The 24,082-nt window shown below is 41.4% G+C and overlaps 1 protein-coding gene across 25 annotated transcripts in view; it reads left to right on the top strand.

Annotated features, from left to right (window-relative positions):
* LOC115157974 (receptor-type tyrosine-protein phosphatase S) overlaps nt 1–18,156 on the top strand; it is a 280,182-nt gene extending 262,026 nt beyond the window's left edge. For all 25 annotated transcript variants that reach the window (XM_029706364.1, XM_029706362.1, XM_029706387.1 and 22 more), the window contains 3 exons: nt 3,126–3,280; nt 13,286–13,421; nt 14,049–18,156. In XM_029706364.1, the coding sequence (XP_029562224.1) occupies nt 3,126–3,280; nt 13,286–13,421; nt 14,049–14,117 (360 nt within the window). In that variant the 3' untranslated portion in view covers nt 14,118–18,156. The remainder of the gene's footprint in view (nt 1–3,125; nt 3,281–13,285; nt 13,422–14,048) is intronic.
* Nucleotides 18,157–24,082: the final 5,926 nt, after the last annotated feature.

Below are 24,082 nucleotides of genomic sequence, written 5' to 3'. Positions count from 1 at the left end.
CTAATCAGAGATGACTGGAGGAAGAGAGGGAGACGGACGAGGAAAGGAGCGAGAGAGGGTAGCGAGAGAGGTGGGTGGGTGGGAGAGAGGAGGAGGGAATTGGTATGCCTGTGTGGAAAGGGTAGGTGTGCGCGTGTGTGTGTGTGTGTGTGTGTGTGTGTGTGTGTGTGTGTGTGTGTGTGTGTGTGTGTGTGCGCGCATAGCAGAGACTCCACACTTCAGTTGTCTCTGCTAGCGAGGCAGTCACGTATTTAATCACACAATTTGACACAGTGCGCAGAACCCTAAGGTTGTGTGTTTAAATGTATTTATTTAGATTTGTCTCTGCGCGCTTCATTAATTGTGTTGTTGTTGGTTTTTCTCCTCCTTCGCTTTTAATCCGCGCGGGGAGGCAAAATGTTTTCAAATGAGGTTTAAAGGAAAAAACAAAGGTAAAGAAAGGCGACAGAATGGTAAGCGAGAGATAAGAGAAAACAGTGGCTTGTGACAGTCAAATTAAAGACACTTTTACACTGATGAGTCTGAAGAATAGTCGTCAAGGAAATGAGACAAGGCTAGGGACTAGGGAGTGTTTTGGAGAGTATTAGGATTTCTTAGCCTTTTTGCTTGGGACTCCATTTATACTGAACAAAAATATAAACGCACCATGCAACAATTTCAAAGATTTTACTGAGTTTCAGTTCATATAAGGAAGTCAGTCAATTGAAATAAATTCATTAGGCCCTAATCTATGGATTTCACATGACTTGGAATACAGGTATGCATCTGTTAGTCACAGATACAGTACCTTAAAAAAAAAGATAGGGGCGTAGATCACAAAACCAGTCCACCATTTGTGACCATCGTTTGCCTCATGCAGCACGACACATCTCCTTCGCATAGAGTTGATCAGGCTGCTGATTATGGCCTTTGGAATGTTCTCTTCAATGGCTGTGCGAAGTTGCTGAAAATTGGCGGGAACTGGAACACGCTGTCGTAAATGTCGATCCAGAGCATCCCAGACATTCCCAATGGGTGACATCTCTGGTGATTATGCAGGCCATGAAAGAACTGAGGCATTTTCAAATTCCAGGAATTGTGTAGAGCCTTGCGACATGGGGCTGAAACATGAGGTGATGGTGGAGAATGAAGGGCATGTCAATGGGCCTCAGGATCTCGTCACGGTATCTCTGTGCGTTCAAATTGCCATCACTAAAATGCAATTGTGTTCGTTGTCTATAGCTTATGCCTTCCCATACCATAACCCCACCGCCACCATGGGGCACTCTGTTCACAACGTTGACATCAGTAAACCGCTCGCCCACACAAACCCATGCACGTGGTCTGTGGTTGTGAGGCTGTTTGGACCTACTGCCAAATTGACAAAACTGCACATTTTAGAGTGGCCTTTTATTGTCCCCAGCACAAGGTGCACCTGTGCAACGATGATGCTGTTTAATCAGCTTTTTGATATGCAACACCTGTTATGTGGATGGATTATCTTGGCAAAGGAAAAATGCTCATTAACATGGATGTAAACAAATTTGTCCACAAAATTGAAATAAATAAGCTTTTTTGTGCGAATGGAAAATTTCAGGAATCTTTTATTTCAGCTCATGAAACATGGGACCAACACTTTACATGTTGCGTTTCTATTTTTGTTCAGTGTAGTAGGGCTAGGTTCCAATTAAACATACAGCCAGCCTCCTCTCCTTTCCTTTTTTCCTTGTCTCCTTTCCTGACAATGGACCTGAAATCACTTGATAGGTATAAGCAGCATAGTGGAACGCTATCAACTCTGTTCAATGATCAGTGGTCATCAAGGAAGAAGACAAGGCTAAGGACTAGGGAGTGTTTGAGGAGTATAAGGAAGGGTTTGGTTCTGTATTGTATCCTCAGCCTCAGTTGCCAAATTCAAATTCAGAGACCGTTTCCTTTCTCTTCCAGTCGACTACTGAGATTAAGACACCACCACCTGACCTGTTCACCGGAAGTGCTTGCTGCACCCTCGACAACTACTATGATTATTATTATTTGACCATGCTGGTCATTTATGAACATTTTAACATCTTGACCATGTTCCGTTATAATATCCACCCGGCACAGCCAGAAGAGGACTGGCCACCCCTCATAGCCTGGTTCCTCTCTAGGTTTCTTCCTAGGTTTTTTGCCTTTCTAGGGAGTTTTTCCTAGGGAGTTTTTCCTAGCCACCGTGCTTCTTTCACATGCATTGCTTGCTGTTTGGGGTTTTAGGCTGGGTTTCTGTACAGCACTTTGAGATTTCAGCTGATGTACGAAGGGCTATATAAATAAATTTGATTTGATTTGATAATTGACTACCCTTCGGCAGAGATTCAAATAAAGCAATTTTCTCGATTAGTATAAGTCCAGTCCGCACCGATGTGGGTGGCCACCCCAAATTGGTCTTCCTCCCTTCCTGGTTGCATGTCGTTTTTTGTATGTCAGGTCCCTCCATCCATCAGTCCTCCATCCAGGATTACCCCGTTTAACACAATGTTTAGAAGAAGACACTTGTCACGCCAAATGCCCTATTGATTTCCTCTAACCGGGACTTACTCCACCGAAGAAATGACAAGCTAAAATGAAAGAGGCAGAGAGAGAGAGGCAGAGAGAGAGAGAGGCAGAGAGAGAGAGAGGCAGAGAGAGAGAGAGGCAGAGAGAGAGAGAGGCAGAGAGAGAGAGAGACGAAGTGAAAGAAAGGAAAGACTGTGAGAGAGGGAGAGAAAGGGAGAAAATAGTTAGAGAGAAAAAGAGAACTGATAGACTGTCGTATGGACGTCAGGGGAGACAGGTCATTGTGGTGTTGTATGAGGGCGAAGTTGAACTGGACCAGTTGTTGTTATTGAGCGGTCTACTAGACACAGATCGGGACAGCGTTGGGACTTGGCGGTTCGCTGACCCCAGATCAAGTTTCTCTCTGGGGTGTGTAGTGAAACAGTTATTGTTTCTGTTCCTGAATCCGTTTTTTTGCTTGGTATGTGGTCATCATAGTGGACAATGAGAGAGTCTGTGACACAGAGGGCGTAAAGTGAAGGATCTTGGTTTTTACTGACCAATCCCTTCCATCCCTCTCTTCCTTATCGCTTACCCTTTCCATCCATTCTTCCTCTCTTTCCCTTTCTCAGGACGGGCAGTCCAGGACAGTGCGGCAGTTCCAGTTCACTGATTGGCCGGAGCAGGGAGTGCCCAAGTCAGGGGAGGGCTTCATAGACTTCATAGGCCAGGTGCACAAAACGAAGGAGCAGTTCGGCCAGGACGGACCCATCTCTGTCCACTGCAGGTAAGGGCCCTGTGTGTGTTTGTGTGCGCGTGTCTGCGTGTGTCTCCATGCGCACACGGGCCTGCGCGTAGGTGTGAGACATGTGTCAGTGGTGTTCTTTATCATTCAGACCAACACCATTATTTGTACCTAACAATGTCAGCATATAACACAGTATCCTGTGTTATAGGTGTGTGGGTGTCCGACTCCCGGGCTGATACATTGTGTTGCTAAGGGGATTACAACCAGCCTCCCGTGGTGCTAGTCTTAATGTCCTCCACAGACATGATGCATGTTTCTCTCTCTCTCTCTCATTCTTTATAAATCTCTCTCTCACTCTCTTATCAATCTCTCTCTTTCTCTCGCTCTCTCTCTCTCTCTCCTTACTGCCACTGCAGTGGGCTGGCATTACAACGCCTAAGGCTCAGCTCATTCATAATTGATCACACGGAGCGGCAGCCTGGCATTTGTAAATGGGAGGCACACGAAATAATTCGGCCATTTTTATTTTACGATTCCCTGTGCGATACATTTTTATCACATTGTGTTTTCTTTCTTCCAAGGTAACCTTTGTCATTAATTTGGCAAGCATATTCAAAAATATTTGTGTGGCGACCACTGAAATGTGTTACTTAGTATGTTTATGGTTAAGAAAAGAAGTCCCTGCACGCTGCTAACTTGCAAAGTTTCATCATTGTATTGAAACAACACTTTCCTTCGCAAAGCCACCAAACACTAGCCTGGTCCCAGATCTGTTTGTACTGTTTAGCCAACTCCTGTGGTTGCATAAACAGATCTAGGACCAGGCTAACATGAGATCTATCTATACACTAGATCTACCTATATGGACATCATTATTATGTCACCAGACTTTCACCACCATACTCCCATGGGGAAAATATGATATCACCGCCAGACATTGCATATACCCTTTAAGAGAGAGGGCTGTGTCTTAGGACCTGCAATAAAGCTGAGTTATCCTCTCTTGATGAAAGGATTTAGCCCAGCAGCCTGGTAGAGGAGGCACAGCTAATGCAGCGGCTCAGGAAGGCGAGGGCTCAGTGGTTACGTCCCAAATGGCACCCTATTCCCTATATAGTGAACTTCTTTTGACCAGAGCCCTATGGTGCCATTCGGGACACATACAGTGAGAGCATTGTCTTCACCTGGCATTTTGAGCACAGGCCCGGGAGTGTTATTGCAGTACTACTCTAACACCTTGGAAATCGTCTCAGTTCTGACCCAATGCATGCTGGGAAGTAGGAACGAGTCAGGGATGCCCCCTCCCCCCGTTGCTCTTCTCTGCAAGCTCCTGAAGCCCAACACTGAGAATTGGGCTCAGCTACTGTCTGTCTTCCTGGAGTGTCTGTCTGTCTGGACTGTGTAGGTTCCCTCCTTTGTTATCCTATTGTCCTCTCGTCATCCTTCTATCCCTACCTTCCTGCTCTTTGTGTGTTTCTGTCTCTTTCCAACCGATTTTCACATCACTTCCTGTTGAATGCAGAAGAGCTTGGCTTTGTTTGTTTGGAACGTTTGTTGTTTGAAAGTGTACTGGAAAGTTCTTGGTAGTTAGCCAGCTTCTTAGTTTAGATTCTGCGACGCAGTTGGCATCAGTTGCTGGGACTGCTTGTCTCTTTCCAGTGATTATACCGACCAATTACGGGTCTGAGGAGCTATTTGGCGTCGCAGCTAGCCTAGCTGCTGGCTAGCTGCATATCAAGATAGCGGGGTTTTCTTGAACGCAGCCCGCGACGCGGTTAGCCATTGTGGCTGGGACCTCGGATTGTCCCGGGTTTGTGGCTGTCCCCGTGACCTGCCCTGTCTGGAACTGCGAGGAGTAACAGCGTAACCTACGTTGCTAGCTACCATGACAAAGACCAAAGCCGGTGGGAGTACCGTTGAGGACAGCTGTGTCTCTCTATCACACGTAAAGGATCTTTTAACCAAACAAAAAGAGGCCTACAAGCAGTTGTTACAACAACAAGAAAATAGCTTCAAGTGTTTTGTCCAAATACTTGTGGATTCTACTAATAAAAGAATGGACAACCTGACCAGAGAGGTCCAGGACTTGAAGAACAGTTTGCAGTTCTCCCAGGGTCAGCTCGATGAATTGAAACAGGAGAACGGCAAGATGCCAGCAATCTGTAAGTCATTGAGAGAGGACATCAGTCGTGTGGGAACCCATGTTAACAATGACAGATAAATCAGACTATCTCGAGGGACAATAAAGGCGGAACAACCTGGTTGTGGACGGAATTGCAGAATCTCCACATGAGACCTGGACGGAGTCTGAGGACAAAGTGAGGGAAATGATCGCTGAGAAATTGAAGATGGACCACAGGAAGATTGAGGTGGAGCGCACCAACAGGACTGGAAAACCCACCCCGGGCCCAGGTGATAGGCCCAGGCCAATAGTGGTCAAGTTCCTGAGGTTCAAGGACAAGGTAGATGTTCTGGAAAGACCCAAGAACTTGAGAGGAACTTATATCTTCCTCAACGAGGACTATCCTGAAGCTGTGCGCCAGAAGAGGAAAGAACTGATCCCAGCCATGAAAGATGCCAGAGCCGGTGGGGACATTGCTTACATCTGCTATGACAGGCTCATTGTCTACCCTCCCTCCCAGAAGCCTGGAAGGGATGAGAGAGCCAAGCCTATGGGTTCGTAGCTTCAACCCCGCTGCACACACACACACCAATTGATTAATTCACTGCTGAATGTATATTCTTTCTCTTGCTTTGTTTGCTCTTTTCAGAATTATGTTTTTCTCTGATAAGCTACCCAGGAAAGGGCTGAAAATATCCCATATTAATATATGTAGCCTTAGACATAAGGTTCATGAAATCAATAACTTGCTAACATCAGATAACATTCATATATTAGCCATTGCTGAGACTCACTTAGATAATTCATTTGATGATACAACAGTAGCAATACAAGGACATAATATCTATAGAAGAGACAGAAATGCTTATGGGGGAGGTGTTGCTGTATATATTCAGAGCCATATCCCTGTAATGCTTCGAGAAGATCTTATGTCAAGTGTTATTGAAGTGTTGTGGTTGCAGGTTCACTTGGCACATCTAAAGCCTTTTCTTTTGGGGTGTTGCTATAGGCCACCAAGTGCTAACAGTCAGTATGTAAATAATATGTGTGAAATGATTGATAGTGTACAGTATGGGATGTAAACAGAGAGGTCTACTTTCTTGGGGATCTGAATATTGACTGGTTTTCATCAAGCTGTCCGCTCAAGAGGAAGCTTCTTACTGTAACCAGCGCCTGTAGTCTGGTTCAGGTTATTAATCAACCTACCAGGGTTTTTACAAACACTACAGGAACAAGATCATCCACATGTATCGATCACATTTTTACTAATACTGGAGAACTTTGTTCTAAAGCTGTATCCGTGCCCATTGGATGCAGTGATCACAATATAGTGGCTATATCCAGGAAAGCCAAAGTTCCAACAGCTGGGCCTAAAATAGTGTATAAGAGATCATAAAACATTTTGCTGTGACTCTTATGTGGATGATGTTAAAAACATTTGTTGGTCTGATGTGATTAATGAGGAGCATCCAGACGCTGCACTTGATGCATTTATGAATTTGCTGCTTCCAATTATTGATAAACATGCACCTGTTAAGAAACTGACTGTTAGAACTGTTAAGACTCCATGGATTGATGAGGAAATGAAAAACTGTATGGTTGAAAGAGATGGGGCAAAAGGAGTGGCTGATAATTCTGGCTGCACATCTGACTGCCTTACTTACTGCAAATTGAGAAATTATGTGACTAAATTCAACAAAAAGAAGAAGAAACTGTATTATGAAGCCAAGATCAATTATATAAAACTTTGGAGTACTTTAAATGAAATTATGGGCAGAAAGACAATTTCAACTCCATCTTTCATTGAATCAGATGGCTTATTCATCACAAAACCATTTGATGTTGCCAATTATTTTAATTATTATTTTATTGGCAAAGTGGGCAAACTTAGGCAGGAAATGCCAACAACGAACAGGGAGCAATTGTATTCATGCATAAAAAAACAAATAATGATGACAAATAAAGAAAAGCATTGCAAGTTAGAATTTTGTAAAGTTAGTGTGGGAGAGGTGGGAAAATGATTGTAATCGATCAATAATGACAAACCTCCTGGCATTGACAATTTAGATGGAAAGCTACTGAGGATGGTAGCAGACTCTATAGCCACTCCTATCTGTCATATTTTTAATCTGAGGAAAGTCTTTGTTCTCAGGCCTGGAGGAAAGCCAAAGTAACTCCACTACTCAAGAGTGGTAAAGCGGCCTTTGCTGGTTCTAACAGCAGACCTATAAGCTTGCTGCCAGCTATTAGCAAACCGTTGGAAAAAATTGTTTGACCAAATACAATGCTATTTCTCTGTAAACAAATTACTTTCAGCATGCTTATAGAGAAAAGCACTCAACATTTACTGCACGGACACAAATTACTGATGATTGGTTGAAAGAAATTGATAATAAGAAGATTGTGGGAGCTGTACTGTTAGATGAAAAAACTTGTGTTATGGCTTTTCAACCTCTGCCATATTGTGGATTCAGAGCTATCTATCTAATATAACTCAAAGGGTTTTCTTTAATAGAAGCTTCTCTAATGTCAAACATGTAAAGTGTGGTGTACCGCAGGGCAGCTCTCTAGGCCCTCTACTCTTTTCTATTTTTACCAACGACCTGCCACTGACATTTAACAAAGCATGTGTGTCCATGTATGCTGATGATTCAACCATATACGCATTGGCAACCACAGCTAATGAAGACACTGAAACCCTTAACAAAGCAGTCTGTTTTGGAATGGGCGGCCAGTAATAAACTGGTCCTGAACATCTCTAAAACTAAGAGCATTGTATTTGGTACAAGTCATTCCTTAAGTTCTAGACCTCAGCTGAATCTGGTAATGAATGGTGTGGCTGTTGAACAAGTTGAGGAAGCTAAATTACTTGGTGTTACTTTAGATTGTAAACTTTTTATAAGAAACAATGTGTTTAAAATCCCAAATTGTTTGCATAGTCAACTTACACACAGCTCTGACACACACACTTATCCCACCAGACATGCCACCAGGGGTCTTTTCACAGTCCCCAAATCCAGAACAAATTCAAGAAAGCGTACAGTATTATATAGAGCCCTTATTGCATGGAACTTCCTTCCATCTCATATTGCTCAAGTAAACAGCAAACCTGGTTTCATAAAACAGATAAAGCAACACCTCACGGTACAACACCTCTCCCCTATTTGACCTAGATAGTTTGTGTGCATACATTGATATGTAGGCTACGTGTGCCTTTAAAAAATGGATGTAGTTCTGTCTTTGAACTGTTCTTGTCTATTGATGTTCTGTATTATGTCATTCTGTATTATGTTTCATGTTTTGTGTGGACCACTGGAAGAGTAGCTGCTGCTTTTGCAACAACAAATGGGGATCCTAATAAAATACCAACTACTCACACTGTGTCATATCAAAAGATGGTACAGAATTATTTTCTTTCTCTCACTTTCTTCCTTTCTATCCCCCTCTTTCTTCCTTTATCTTTTATTCCTCCACATATTTTCCTAATGCCTTGCATTTTCCCCTTCACTTTACTCAATCTTCCCGAATCAATAGAACCCAGAGAGTGTTCTTCAGTGGAAGCTTCTCTAACATCAGATATGTACAGTGCAGTGTCCCTCAGGGCAGCTGCCTTATGCTGTTACTCTTCTCTATTTTTACAAATTATTTGCCCTTACACAAAGCTAGAATTACTATGTATCCGGATGATTTCACACTCAACCTGTCAGCACCCAAAGCCAGTGAGCTCACTGAAAGCTCACTGAGAGTTACAGTCAGTATCTGAATAGGTGATTTAATAATAAACTGGTCTTAAATACATCTAAAACTAAAAACATTTCATTTGGTTGAACACATTCTCTATGACCTAAACCTCAACTGGAGTTGTTTAAAGGGTGTGACCATTGAACAAGTTGAGGAAGCTGGATGGTCAATTATCATGGTCAAGTCATATTGCTAAAGTTGTTGTGAAGGAAGGGAAAGGGGGACACCTAGTCAGTTGCACAACTGAATGCCTTCAACTGAATTGTGTCTTCTGCATTTAACCCAACCCCTTAGCATTTTTTGCTAAGCACTAGAGCCTGAACAACTGCCCTAGTTGTTCAGGCTCTGGTCTTGTCCCATCTTGATTATTGTCCGGTAATATGGTCAAGTGCATCAAAGAAAGACCTTGTAAAGTTGCAGCTGGCTCAAAACAGAGCAGCACGCCTTGCCCTTAACTGCACACACACAGAACGTACGTCAGCAACATCTTTCCTGCTTGTGGATTGATGAGAGAATAACTGCTTCTCGTCTAGTTTTTACATTCAGGTCAGACACCCATACATACCCAAGAAGACATGCCACCAAGGGTTTCTTCACAGTCCCCAAATCCCCAGAGCCATGATTACACGGAACTTCCTTCCATCTCCACTTACTCAAGCAAACAGCAAAATGACCTTAAAAAGATGAAACAACATTTCATGGAACGGCGGGGACTTTGATGGGACACATACACACTCTAACACACGTGTTATGTACAGTATTTAGTTGTATTGTTTGTATTGTTATTATTTATTTTCTTACTTGTCATGTTTCATGTTTTTTGTGAACCCCAGGAAGAATAACTGCTGTCTCTGCAAAAGCTAATGGGGATCCAAATAAACAAACAACTCTCTCTCTATCTCTCTCTCTCTATTCTACTGCCTCCCCAATTCCTATCTAATAGAGCCACGCATTTTTTGTCATTAATTGCCTGATTACTTTCTGTGAATGGGAGTGTAAATCCTCTCATTCAATGCTGATTTCCACGGCGGTTAGATTTGGAAGTCTATCTATTTATAAAAGGGTTTGATGGAGTTTAAGAGCCATATGACAAGCTGTGACTAGCTCCCCAGGAAGAGCTTTCTTCACACTCCAGGAGAGGATGGGGTTAGTGTGTAGGAATGGAGGAGGGGGGGGGGGTGAAAGGACAGAAGGGGGTAGACTTTGTGGTGACATAGTGTCCACATAGTGTCTTGTTCGGTCAATCTAATGTCAGAAGTTTTCGAGGTAGAAAATGGTCAAAGTTATCTTTGGTAAAAAAAAAAGCATTGTAACCTTTCAGAAACTGTCATGGGGCGGGTAAGAGAGAAAAATAAATCTGTTGTCAAATCAATTATTGTTCCATTGGTAAAGTGGAAGTCATTTCACACCAAAGTAGCTTACGGAGACAGCCCTCAAGTATTTCAGGATCAGAGTTAAGACTCGCCCTATTTCTGGGGACTGTCGCAGGGAAAGGTTTTCAATGGGGGCTTAATGATGCAAAGTGTGTGTATGTGTGTGTGTGCGTGCTCATATGTGGGTGCGTGTCCGTGTGTGTGTACGCATGCGTTTCTTATTGTCTACATACAGTTGAAGTCGGAAGTTTACATACACCTTAGCCAAATACGTTTAAACTCAGTTTTTCACAATTCCTGACATTTAATCCTAGTAAAAATTCCCTGTCTTAGGTCAGTTAGGATCACCACTTTATTTTAAGAATGTGAAATGTCAGAATAATAGCAGAGAGAATGATTTATTTCAGCTTTTACTTCTTTCATCACATTCCCAGTGGGTCAGAAGTTTACATACACTCAATTAGCATTTGGTAGCATTGCCTTTAAAATGTTCAACTTGGGTCAAGTGTTTCTGGTAGTCTTCCACAAGCTTCCCACAATAAGTTGGGTGAATTTTGACCCATTCCTCCTGACAGAGCTGGTATGACTGAGTCAGGTTTGTAGGCCTCCTTGCTCACACACGCTTTTTCAGTTCTGCCCACACATTTTCTATAGGATTTGAGGTCAGGGCTTTGTGATGGCCACTCCAATACTTTGACTTTGTTGTCCTTAAGCCATTTTGCCACAACTTTGGAAGTATGCTTAGGGTCGTTGTCCATTTGGAAGACCCATTTGCGACGAAACTTTAACTTCCTGATTGATGTCTTGAGATGTTGCTTCAATATATCCACATCATTTTCATCCCTCATGATGCCATCTATTTTGTGAAGTGCACCAGTCCATCCTGCAGCAAAGCACCCCCACAACATGATGCTGCCACCCCCGTGTTTCACGGCTGGGATGGTGTTCTTCGGCTCGCAAGCCTCCCCCTTTTTCCTCCAAACATAATGATGGTCATTACGGCCAAACAGTTCTATTTTTGGTTCATTTGACCAGAGGACATTTCTCCAAAAAGTACGATCTTTGTCCCCATGTGCAGTTGCAAACAGTAGTCTGGCTTTTTTATGGCGGTTTTGGAGCAGTGGCTTCTTCCTTGCTGAGCGGCCTTTCAGGTTATGTCGATATAGGACTCGTTTTACTATGGATATGGATACTTTTGTACCCGTTTTCTCCAGCATCTTCACATGGTCCTTTGCTGTTGTTCTGGGATTGATTTGCACTTTTCGCACCAAAGTACGTTCATCTCTAGGAGACAAAGCTCGTCTCCTTCCTGAGCGATATGACGGTTGCATGGTCCCATGGTGTTTATACTTGCGTACTATTGTTTGTACAGATGAACGTGGTACCTTCAGGCATTTGGAAATTGCTCCCAAGGATGAACCAGACTTGTGGAGGTCTACAATTTGTTTTCTGAGGTCTTGGCTGATTTCTTTAGATTTTCCCATGATGTCAAGCAAAGAGGCACTGAGTTTGAAGGTAGGCCTTGAAATACATCCACAGGTACACCTCCAATTGACTAAAATTATGTCAATTAGCCTATCAGAAGCTTCTAAAGCCATAACATAATTTTCTGGAATTTTCCAAGCTGTTTAAAGGCATAGTCAACTAAGTGTATGTAAGCTTCTGACCCACTGGAATTGTGATACAGTGAATTATAAGTGAAATAATCTGGCTATAAACATTTTTTGCAAAAATTACTTGTGTCATGCACAAAGTAGATGTCCTAACCGACTTGCCAAAACTATAGTCTGTTAACAAGAAATGTGTGGCGTGGTTGAAAAACAACCTAAGTGTATGTAAACTTCTGACTTCAACTGTACGTGCGACCATGTATGCATTCGTGTGTTCCACATTGTGTACTTGTGTGCGTGCGTGTATCCTCATATGCGGGTGTGTGTTCGTGTGTGTGCGCACGAATGCTTTCGAGATTGTGCACGTGCATGTGTGCGCGAGCGTGTGTGTCTGTGTTCGTGTCGTGCGGGCGGGCGTCAAAGTGGAATGTGTACGTTCCTCACATCAAGATTATCCCTCACATGATCGTTTTAAAGCCAGGCGTTAAACTGTATAGCGACGGCCTGGTGATGACTGGTATCCAGGGACAGGAGCAAGAACACAGAGTGGACCAAATGGACACATAATAGCTGTTACTAGAACATGATTTCCCTAGACCCATATTTAGGGCTGGTTTCCTGGACACAGATGAATAAATCTAGCCCTCGACTAAGAATAATGTTCAATGGAGATTCTCCATTCATTCATACTTTTTTAAGTCTCGGATTTCGGGCTTCATTTTAAAGCCGAAGTTGCTGTATACATTTTTTTTAATTTTTTTTTACATATAAATGAATGATATATATACTGATTTGATTCTTGAAGAATATAACTTATGCATGCCTCATGAGCTTAGTTCAACTGTCGTACTCCGTCAGAATCCAAAATATACGCTTGTTTTACTCCAATGTTTATAAATCATGTAAATGTAAACTAGCCTCAAAACATGGTTCAACCTACAATTTTAATATCATGGATTGGTCAGTCCTTGCATCCATGGATCTCTCTATGAATTTGAGAGTGGTTACATTTCTCCAGGCCCATCCCTCAGCTTTTTACCAAAACAGAGACGGAGTGAATGCTTTGGTATTGTTTCAATAAAGGACTCTAGCTATAAACCAGCCAATACACTTTAGACAACTTAAAAAATGTACGCAAGATAGAGCTCTTGGTGTAATAGTTGGACTTCATCTGTTGTGTGTGTTGTTGTTTTTCCAGTGCGGGAGTTGGCCGGACCGGTGTTTTCATCACTCTCAGCATCGTACTAGAGAGGATGCGCTACGAGGGCGTGGTGGACATCTTCCAAACGGTCAAGATGCTGCGGACACAGAGGCCGGCAATGGTGCAGACAGAGGTGAGAGGTCACTCTAGACCACATGTGTGAAACTCAAGGCCCTAGGGTGAGCCTATTCAATCCGACCTGTGGGTGGTTTGAGTCATTTTTTTTTTTATTTAAATAAAGGTTTCATGAAAAAGGATCTCAATCGACATTTAAATGACTAAAAGCAAAGTTGAAACTGTGTAGAAGTGATAATGGACCTAGAGTTATAGTCTCCTCACTCTGCCCAGCTTGCTAACAGTTATCAAAATGAAAGCTAGACAGTCAGGGAGCATCGAAAAATTCCAAAAGTGATAGAAAGAGAACTATTTTTTGCTCATTTTGACGGCATGAATTTTAATACATTTTAAGTGCAACCTCCGGACCTCGGTGAAGGCCAAATGCAGGCCGCAGGAAAAACAGTTTGACGTCTCTGCTCTAGACCCACAGGCCTTTGTGGATGTTGTGGTCCTTGTGTTTTTTTTTATGTAGTTTGGCCATGGGTGCTAAGAATACGCATCAGAATTGTGTTAGCATTGGTACAGTCTGTAAATCTTAGAGCTGCTGGCTTTGTAGTATTACACTGAACAGTGCATTATTCTCTTTTTTGCTGCTATCACAACGTGATATTAACATTTCATATTTTGTCTTTTGTCTATGCAGGATGAATATCAGTTTTCCTACCAGGCGGGTCTGGAGTACCTAGGAAGCTTTGATCACTATGCAACGTAAAAAGCCATCTCGTCCCTCGAACCGTTGTCCCCCTCAACAGTCTCCTGAGCCATAGAAACTTGCTTGAAATTTGAAATGACAACGAAAACAACAACAACAAACAGAAAACAAAATTCAACCAACAGGAAAGCAAACTAATTGTAGATTTTTTTTGTTGTAAAGAAATCCATTTAAAACACAAACAATAGTGCAATTCCAATTGGACCTAATGGACTTTGATGCCGGTGAGGAAAGTGTAAACGATTCCATCAGCAAAACCAACTGACGCCCCTCGCTCGGGAGAAAGGAACCAGAAGTGGTGGCTCAAGCTGTGGGGTGGGAATAATCAAGTGTCAGACTGCTAACCTTACCTCAAGTGTTCAGATGTGGCGGTTGACATTGTATACATTTTGTGGACATCTATTAAAAAAATAACTACGTACAAACAATACAAAGTTAACAGTGAATGAAGGAAAAGTGACTAGGTGAACGCGACTGAGGTAAAAAAAAAAAAGCTAAAGAATTGAGAAACTGAGAAAAGGGTGGACTGGATGTAGCTTGGATGAGGGAAGCCGTCTTATTTTTTAACATGTTAGGGCAGAGGTTCAGAGTTCCTAATTGTTTATTAACACTTTTGATGGCCTAACTGTGGTTGCCTGTGTACACAGATGATTGTCCCCCAAAACGTCGGACACCGATGATGAGACTAACACACTGAGTTATAACGCTAAGCTACTGGCAAGAGAAGTAAACCCCCATTCGGTACCCCCTATCACTCTCATCTCTTTCTAGCAAGAGAACTTCTACTGCCCATAGTTCTGGTATGACCTTTCAAACTCCAAACTCGCAACTCTTCAAGTCTCCATCATACCCACAAAGGGCATCCCTATATCCCTTCAACTCTTTGGGATAAGAGGAGCCTCTGCAGTAAAGAATAGTCTGGGTGAAAGTGAGGACGGTGTCTTAAAGTGACTACCATAGGTGGATTTTGTCAAACGCCAATTCAATCAATTTACTGTGTCAGTTTCTCCAGCACTTGACTTGTGGACCGTTTTTTTTGGTGCTGTTGAGAACAAACCCCACATGTTTATACAGTAACCACTGATAAATCTCTCTTAGCCTCAGTCACTAAGGACACTGGGTAAATGACTGCTCTTGCAAGACCAGAGAAATGACAACCATGTCCCATGACTTTTTACGATCACTCTTCGTTCAGGACTAGTTGTGCCATGAGTTACTGGTGCAGCGTCCACCATTTTGAATGGTGAGCTCAGGCGGCCTTTAGGCTACAACGAGTGAAATCACCACATGAGGTCGGGGAATGAATGGTGAATGGCGGCAACTGGGCTCTCCGCAAACGTGTACAGTGACCAACAACCCATTGTAATCATGTGTTACTTTGTCTTACAATTACTTGTATTTCTGGGGTTTTCTGTCGATACCAAACATGCTGCTTATTCTCCTGTATGCTGTAAGTGTGACTCTTTGGTATGGGATGACAACGGAGGTGCCTGGTCTGGTCGTGGCAGTTCTCACCCAGGCGGCTGCGACTGAAAGCGCATCCACATGTTGTTGCCCCCCCCCCCCCCCCTCCATCTCTCACTAGACATTTTAGTCCCAAGCTTAGCGAGAAACTAGTCCTCTTGCCGTTATGGTACTAAGAGTGGAAGGAAAGTAGTTAAAAGTTGTGCGGAACTGAGTTGATAACCCAGAGAAAGGTTCCAGTCTTTTCCCTTCCACCTATAGGCCAAAGGCCACTGAAGTTGACTGCGGAAGAGGTGGCCATGTTGGATTGGGATGTCGTGATGTGAAAGTTATAGCCACGATACAAATAAATTGCACATCACCAAACTTGAAACCTAAACGATAGCAGGGCCGATTCTACGCACTATGTACATGTGTCTGATTAAAAACAAGCCCTCAAAGCCCCCAATTTCATTTTTTTATCAGAGGTCAGTGCTTTGGTATACCCAGGAGTATACTTTTACATTGGCTTCTGTGAAGGGTTTTCGATTGGTATGTACACTAACAGAGTGATGAAAGGAACTGTGTGTAGTCTTTCTGATTTCCAAAAAAGCCTTATTGTTATTGTAACATTATGGAAACATTAATGTTGTATTATGATGACTCTTGTTATTTTACTTTACATAGCTGACTTTTATTTTAGTTTTTGTTTAGTTTTTTTTAACAGAGATATTGTATCACATTTTTTAATTAGCAGTAAGAAATAAATGCTTATTTGTTCATATTATGTTAAAATACATTCTATTTTTTCACTGTAGAAATGTTAAGTATAACATGTGTTTGTGTGGATGTGTACATATATACTTATATATCGCACATTCACACATACATATATATTTAAATACAGAATATAAAAATATACCCAAACTCTTTAGTATGAATTTAGTTGTTTTTCTTTTACCCATAAACTTTCAATTACTCATGTAAAATGATGATGGATTTTTGTATATATATATTTTTTTGTAACCATAACCTTAACCTTATAATATTGTTTGTTTCTCTGGGAACAATGAGGGGAGGTGTCTAGCAGAGCACCGCCCCTGCAACCCTTTTTCATTCCTACCACTTGGTAGACCTGTGCCGATAAGGAGATGGCATTTTTAATTGTCGTTGAAATTATTATTATCATTAACAGTAGTTATTAGTATTCGTTTGAGTATTATTTTCATAGATGGTAGATGAAATAGTATACAAAGCATTCAATTAGAGGCAAACCACATTATTACACATTTTTATGAATTTGCCGGATTAAAGATACTGTACTTTTTGACCATGTACAGTCTATGATCTCCCTCTTTCTCAGAAGTCCCTTTTTTCCCTCCTTTTTATTTTGTCTTTATTTTCAGACACAACATGATTATCCCTTTGTTAGATATCAATTATGATCCAGAATATAATACCTGTAAATAAACAAATATATAGATTATATGTATTTGTATAATTTGACCCTCAATGCTATCTTACTTCAAATCAAAGACTGAACTGCAAATATAAGGTTCTACTCATTGCAAAGTTCCTGGTGTTTGTAAAGCGTGCTTTCTCCCTTTGTAACATTTGTATTCCACTGTTCTCTGTTCTTAAGTCCCCACTTTCTTTGTGATATATGCCATGTTAGCAATATCCCCTACTAGCCACCCACAGCTAACTCTGTTATGAGACAGGTCAGTGAGGACCCATAACATTTGCCTCAGCACAGGCTTCTTGCAAAGTGAACACTGCTTCCTTCTCCAGACATTGGAAATGATGGCAACCAAAGGACTATTCCTTTCCTAAACAAAAGCTCCCAAAAAAGAAGTGCTAGTTTCCCCAACTGCCTAAAAAGCCAAGAAGTAGACAGTCCATTGGCAGTCAAAGGGAGAAAGAGGAGATAGTTTTGCTATTTAGCAACTGGCCATAGTGCGATGTCACAGCCATTAGGGGCAGAGAATTACACTACCACTGCCCCTGATTCATGAAATAATGTAATATGTTTTGCTCACGTAAGACTTGTATAGAACCATACTGTGTTCCTTTTTTTGTTGTTGCCATGTTTTGTTACGGGATGCAGAATGAATCAGGACTAAATGAGAAGGAGCCGTGTGATGCAAAGACCAGGAGAAAAGAACAGTGGGAATCTAACCATTTCATATGAACTAAATCTTGAAATGAGGACTTTTTGGGACTGAATTCAAAGACTGGTTAAGGGCCCATGCCAAAAACCAAGACCGTGGACGTCTTTGGAAGCTTGTGTGACGTGTTACTCTTTGACTTCATGTAAAGATGCCAGACTTTTGACAACAGCAGCCAAATTACTGGAATATTCCACAGAGGGGGGAAATTAACGAAATAGAAAAATTACTACAAAATAATAGAACATATACATACAACAGCCAACAAAAAGATAAAGGACCCAAACTCAAGCAAAATAGTTTTTCTTTTTATGAGGGCCAAGTGCTATCGCTTTCAAACTGTTACTTCTAACTGAAACAATGATTGGTTTAAAACCCACTGTGTATGTAGATATGTTGACTTTGTATTAAAGAAATGTTGTCTGAAAGTGTACTCTGTTGTTTTATTCATCCAAATATTGCCCAATCTTTTTAACCATGTTTAAGTGCAGTCAGTAAGGCATTCTGAGTATGGTAATGGTACACATTTTAATAAATGATTACTAAATACTAATACTTAATTATAGTGCTTGAAAGGAGAGACTCAATCTACAGGTGACACAGTGCATGGTACATAAAGCACACTCTTTTTTTTCTATGCAGACCTGCTATCGTATCAATAATCAGTGTTCCTTTATGCCGTGCTGTGTTTGTAATCATTGTAAATCATTTTTATGATTGCTTAAGACACCCCCATGGTTTGTTTCTTCCAACACTTTATGCAAGTCATGGCTGTGGGTCCCCAATGGCAGCTTATGACGAGACAAAATCAGATGAATGAAGCAGGATTTGTATCTTTTTGTGAACACATCATGCCTCTGCACTAATCTGGACATCAACCTATCTCAGTAAAACATCCAACGTCCCAAGTAGCTGAAATAACCTCTCATTTTGACATCTCTTGAAATGTGTTAAAATGTCTGTAGACCTACTCCATTTCACTGAGAACCACTTTGGGCTTGTACCCTGCTTACACAACATCTGCAAAACCATATACTGTAGATGAACAATGTGAACACCCACTACACTTGAAAACCCCACTTGTTAAGTGAAAATTGACCACTTAACGGTCATGAAAACCCATTAGTTTCCATACGGATCCATGAAAACACATTACACTTAATTGTCCTGTAAAGGGTTTTGTGTTTTCCCATATTTGCTCATGTCCTGATTTACAAACATATCAAGCCTTGTCAAGAACTTGATAAATGCCACTAAGACGGGTCGATGTGAAGGTGGGGCTTAACCTTAACCTTCACCTGCTGCTATTTGCTCTGCCGCCTGTCCTTCAGCCAGCCTCTCCATACATCTGCTCTGCCCAAAGCCAATATATCAGCACGTGATCGGTGTGTCAGCGAGTTAACAAGTTCATACAATATCGAACAGATGATGGCAGACGTAAGAGCTATTTATTTTAACATGTTACGATGACAGCATTTACACACATGTCACAACCTTAGAACCACATAACCATATAACCTTATGAAGTATAAAAAAGGAAAGTGTTCAGGTCAAGACTGAAATGTTTAAAGGGGCAGTGCAGTAAAAAACGTGATTTTCTTGTGGTTTATATACATTTAAACACTATGTTGGAATAGTACTGTAAAAAGCACTTTTAGTATAAGAGCTGTTTGAAAGGACCGCCTGAAATTTCAACATGTTTTGCAAGGGTCGGGTTTTGTACTGCCTGGTGACATCAACAGGCAGTATAAGTTATTAGATCAATAACAAATAGAGTTGTCCCTCCTCTCTGCCAATAACAGCTAATTTTCAGGTAACATGTCCCTCCCATTAGGCTCCTCCAATTAGGACCCTCACTCAGACCACTCCCAAACAGTCCTATAAAAATTATTGCTTGAGAAGAAACATTTTCTTCTTTTTCTTTTTAACCATTTGAATTGAAACCAATCAAAGTAAGGTACTTGATTGTTACCAGGGCCAAAAATGAACATGTCACCTGCAGGTAGATTTTGGCATTGGTGGGTAAATGTCTATTTCACCAGCCACGTTGGCGGGTGGTCAGTGCTCCACAGTGCGAGAATTTCAATCGCATTTGCGATTAAAAATAGTCTGATCATAAAAGTATGATCACATTTATAGTAAAATAAGTGCTGCAGTAGCTGCTTTCAAAGTTTTCAGCAATTTTGTTTCATAGCTGGTAAATTAAATCGCACAAAGTCAAAGAACTACGAATCCTATATAGCCTATTCCACCTCGCGCTGCAACACTGTCTGGCTGGGGGCTGTGCGCATGTGAAGAGCTGAGTGAAAGATACACAATAAAAGGCCACTCCAAAATATGCAGTTTTGTCACACAACACAATGCCACAGATGTGCAATTGGCATGCTGAATGCAGGAATGTCCACCAGAGCTGTTTCCAGAGAATTTAATGTTCATTTCTCTACCATATGCCACCTCCAACATCGTTTTAGAAAATTTGGCTGTACATCCAACCGACCTCACAACCGCAGACCACGTGTAACCACGCCAGCCCAGGACCTCCACATCCGGCTTCTTCACCTGCGGGATTATCTGAGAAGGGGGAGGAGGTGCTGAGGAGTATTTATATCTGTAATAAAGCACTTTTGTGGGGAAAAACTCCTTCAGATTGGCTGGGCATGGCTCCCCAGTGGGTGGGCCTGGCCCCCAAGTGGGTGGGTCTATACCCAGGCCCACCCATGGCTGCGCCCCTGCCCAGTTGTGAAATCCATAGATTGGGGCCTAATGAATTTATTTCAATTGACTGATTTCATTCTTTATACTGTAACTCAGTAAAATCTTTGAAATTGTTGCATGTATTTTTGTTCAGTGTACATTGTTTTGTTTCAACTGAGAGAAAACAACACTTCTACTAGTCAGACTCAATCTCACAGGTACAAACATGACTCAAGTCGCACTAGAACCACGGTAACCTCCCTCCCTTAAAGGAGCAGGTGAACATTTTTGTCGCTTCTGTGTTATTTTGGTTTAAAAAACTCATCACAATAAATTAAATGATTCAATATACCACATTAGTTACTTCTTACTAATAATACATTTAGCAGCTTTTTTAAATCTACCTGCCACAGTGCCTGGTGGACCAAAAAGTACATTTTAAACCCTGACAAATTGTTAACCAGAAATGGTTTGACATTGTGATAAAAACGGCTGCATTTGACCTTTACCTGCTTTATGATTCATACAGGAAATAGTATAGGCCTATAAGTTGCAACAGGCCTATGGTTAAGTTGCTTGTAATAAGACATGTTTATCTGTATTGCTTCTTATGCCTGGGGTGGCAGGTAGCCTAGTGGTTAGAGTGTTGGGCCAGTAACCAAAAGGGTGCTAGATCAAATCCCTGACCTGACAAGGTTAAAATATGTTGTTCTGCCCCTGAGCAAGGCAGTTAACCCACTGTTCCTAGGCTGTCATTGTAAATAAGAATTTGGTCTTAACTGACTTGCTTAAATAAGTAAGAAACATCAGTCTGTTACAGCACAGAGTATGTGTAACTTAATGTAAACCCCCCCCCAAAAAATTTTTTTTTTTATCATGACAGGGGCATAACCAATAACTAGTAATGCTGCATACTCCAAGAAAAGTAAAAAAATAGGTGAGGTTTGGTCACTTTTGAGGACTCAATCTCAAGTACACAGTACAAATATTTTACATGATGTGCTGTATTTCCTATTCAACAAATCTGTATGAATCAAGCTTGAAATGACATATGTTTTCTTTATTATAGTATAATCAAATTATAAAACAACTAAAATACATATTTGAATGTTTAGCGTCAGAAAATATGTGCAGATTTTCTAAAGATCTTTCTTGATCAAAACATCTGGCCCCACCACTGTGAACCTCACACCGAGCTCTAGCTTGGCTTCCTGAACTCAATAGGAACTTGCCTTTCATCTCATATTAATATTGTACATACATGACAAATAGAAAGTGTTTTTTATTTATTTTAAATGTGTGAATTATTTTACATTACTTTGATAAAGTGAACGTGCTAGAGTGACGAAACCACTCTCTCCTGCTGCGCTACGATGCAATGCCACGTTCGCGTGTTAGTTGGAACTCTGAATTGTTGTAGTTATACACGTGTTGTGTTCAACCAGTTAGAGTGTCCTAGTTCCGACTAGCAGGCGAATACGGCATAAGGATTGCAGGCATGTGCTTTGTCAGTGGCTGTGACGTAGGGTTCAGCCAGGAGTTGATGGGCAGTCAGAAGAGCGAATTAAATGGTAGGAGGGAAATCCCAGCTTAAAGTGTCAGATTTCACATCCTAAATCACACAGGAAGAAGAGGTATACTCACATAGAATTAGGAATTAGAATACTAAGCACTTTAAAATTCTTAACAGTCTATTGACCACCCATGCGTCAATCTAAGTCACATAATAATAAAAACAATCCCAATCAAAATCCGTCAGTTTAAGCTGGAGTTTTTTTTCCATGGGCTGCGACGCAATCCACCGCATCCGCCTATGTCGGCCTGTGGTGGAAGGTGGCCAAGCTTCAGCATTGTTTGTCTGACCATGTAGCTCAGTTGGTAGAGCATGGTGTTTGCAACACCAGGGTTGTGGGTTTGATTCCCACGGGGGGCCAGCACAGGAAAAAAAATGTTTGAAATGTATGCATTCGCTCTGGATAAGAGCGTCTGCTAAATGACTAAAAATGAGACATCCCAAAAATCGGTCTTCTCACGAAAACGTCTGTAGCGTCCGATATATTCCCGTGCTTTCTTATATCTCCTAGATATGGCTTTTTTGCCATTTATGAACGTGTTTTTCAATGTGTTTCTATGGGCTATAGTAGTAAAGGCCAAATTCTATATATATTCAAATAATTGTTTAATACTTTTATATATATGTGTGTGTTAGGTTTTAATAGGATCTCTATGTGTGCCCCGCGGATCTTTATGTATAATCTCTCTGTGTCTGTGAGAACCAGGGCTACCGCTCAACGCAAGCCATTTCGATCTACGGTGTGCACAGATCGATTTGTAAGCAGAAATGTTGTTCGGGAACTGGTATAAGAACCACGCAGGTTCCCTAAACAGAGGTTTTAATATCCAACATTACTGTTACATTATTAGGTTAAGGATTTATCTCTTAGAAGAGAATAATGCAGTTATTATGACACACCACTTCAAGTATTATGTTCGGATTTGTCTTCTTCAACTGAAGTCAACGGCAAGCCCAGAGACAGCAGAGCTAGGGAAGTAGGATGGTAATTATGCAGTGGTTCAAACGGAAGCTCATTAGGAGCCAGCTAAGCAAGCAATCAAAGAATCGATGTGACACTGGACCCAAAAGCCAGAAAAATGTGTAATAAATGAAAAAGCGATAAATTGGATTATCCACAGTCCCATGGCCGAGCTCTCTGTTGCAAACGACAAATCAATCCAATCAGGCCTGGGAAAAGTAATAACCGGAAAAGGCCTCGTGTCTTGCCATTTTTTGGAGGTTATCTATTCACAAAGGCTTTTAGAATGCTGTACTATGGGTTTTCCCTGTACTGGGCCAATGTGGCAGCACAAAATCATTATTGTAAAACAAATCATAACTTGCCATTAGATATTTATGTATGACTACCTTTATTGACAAAATGTTACTGACTTGATTTAGATATTGAACAAAGGAAAGGATTTTACAGGACCTCACTCTGCCACTGGTGCTCAATACTCATCGCATATCCGCAAAGTGGTGGTGGTCATGGTGGTAAAGTGAAAAATCTATAGCTCAGGCATATGGAAAGATCACCTCTGGTGGCTGTCAGTTTGATAGAGAGTGTGACTGTCCTTAACATGAGGGATGGGTTGTTAACTTTAATTCCATAGGCTACATGTGATTCATTGTCTCATAATGTGCATGTTGTCTAACAGAGACACTGAAGCACATTACTTTCATAGACTGAGGGTGTGGAGAGACAATCTTGAAGTAAAATATATGGCTATTGGATGATATGCTTAAAATGAGCTCATCTGTTTTGTGGCTTGCAATCAACTAATATCAGAGGGCATTTGTTTGATAACTTGATCATTTTTGTGTGCATAGGGTTATGTGGTTTCCACATGTTAATATATATCTGAAGCAAGCGGTTCCTCCTTTAAAGGTTGTGAGCCTACACCGCGGGACATAGAGGTACCCAGGTACCCTGCATCTCTCAGTCGATTCCTCATGCATCAGTAACATCAGTAAGCCGAGACTCAGCAGTGGTCTTCAACAGGAAAAGAGCTCTCTCTCACATCCACATGGCTATGCTGCCATCTCCTGGATACTTTGTAGAATAGAGGTTATCATTCTGACATACTGACTAAAGTGTAATTTCC

Source organism: Salmo trutta, chromosome 22 (genome assembly GCF_901001165.1).
Source record: "Salmo trutta chromosome 22, fSalTru1.1, whole genome shotgun sequence".
NCBI classification, from domain to species: Eukaryota; Metazoa; Chordata; class Actinopteri; order Salmoniformes; family Salmonidae; genus Salmo; species Salmo trutta.
This window is presented reverse-complemented; position numbering and strand designations above follow the sequence as displayed.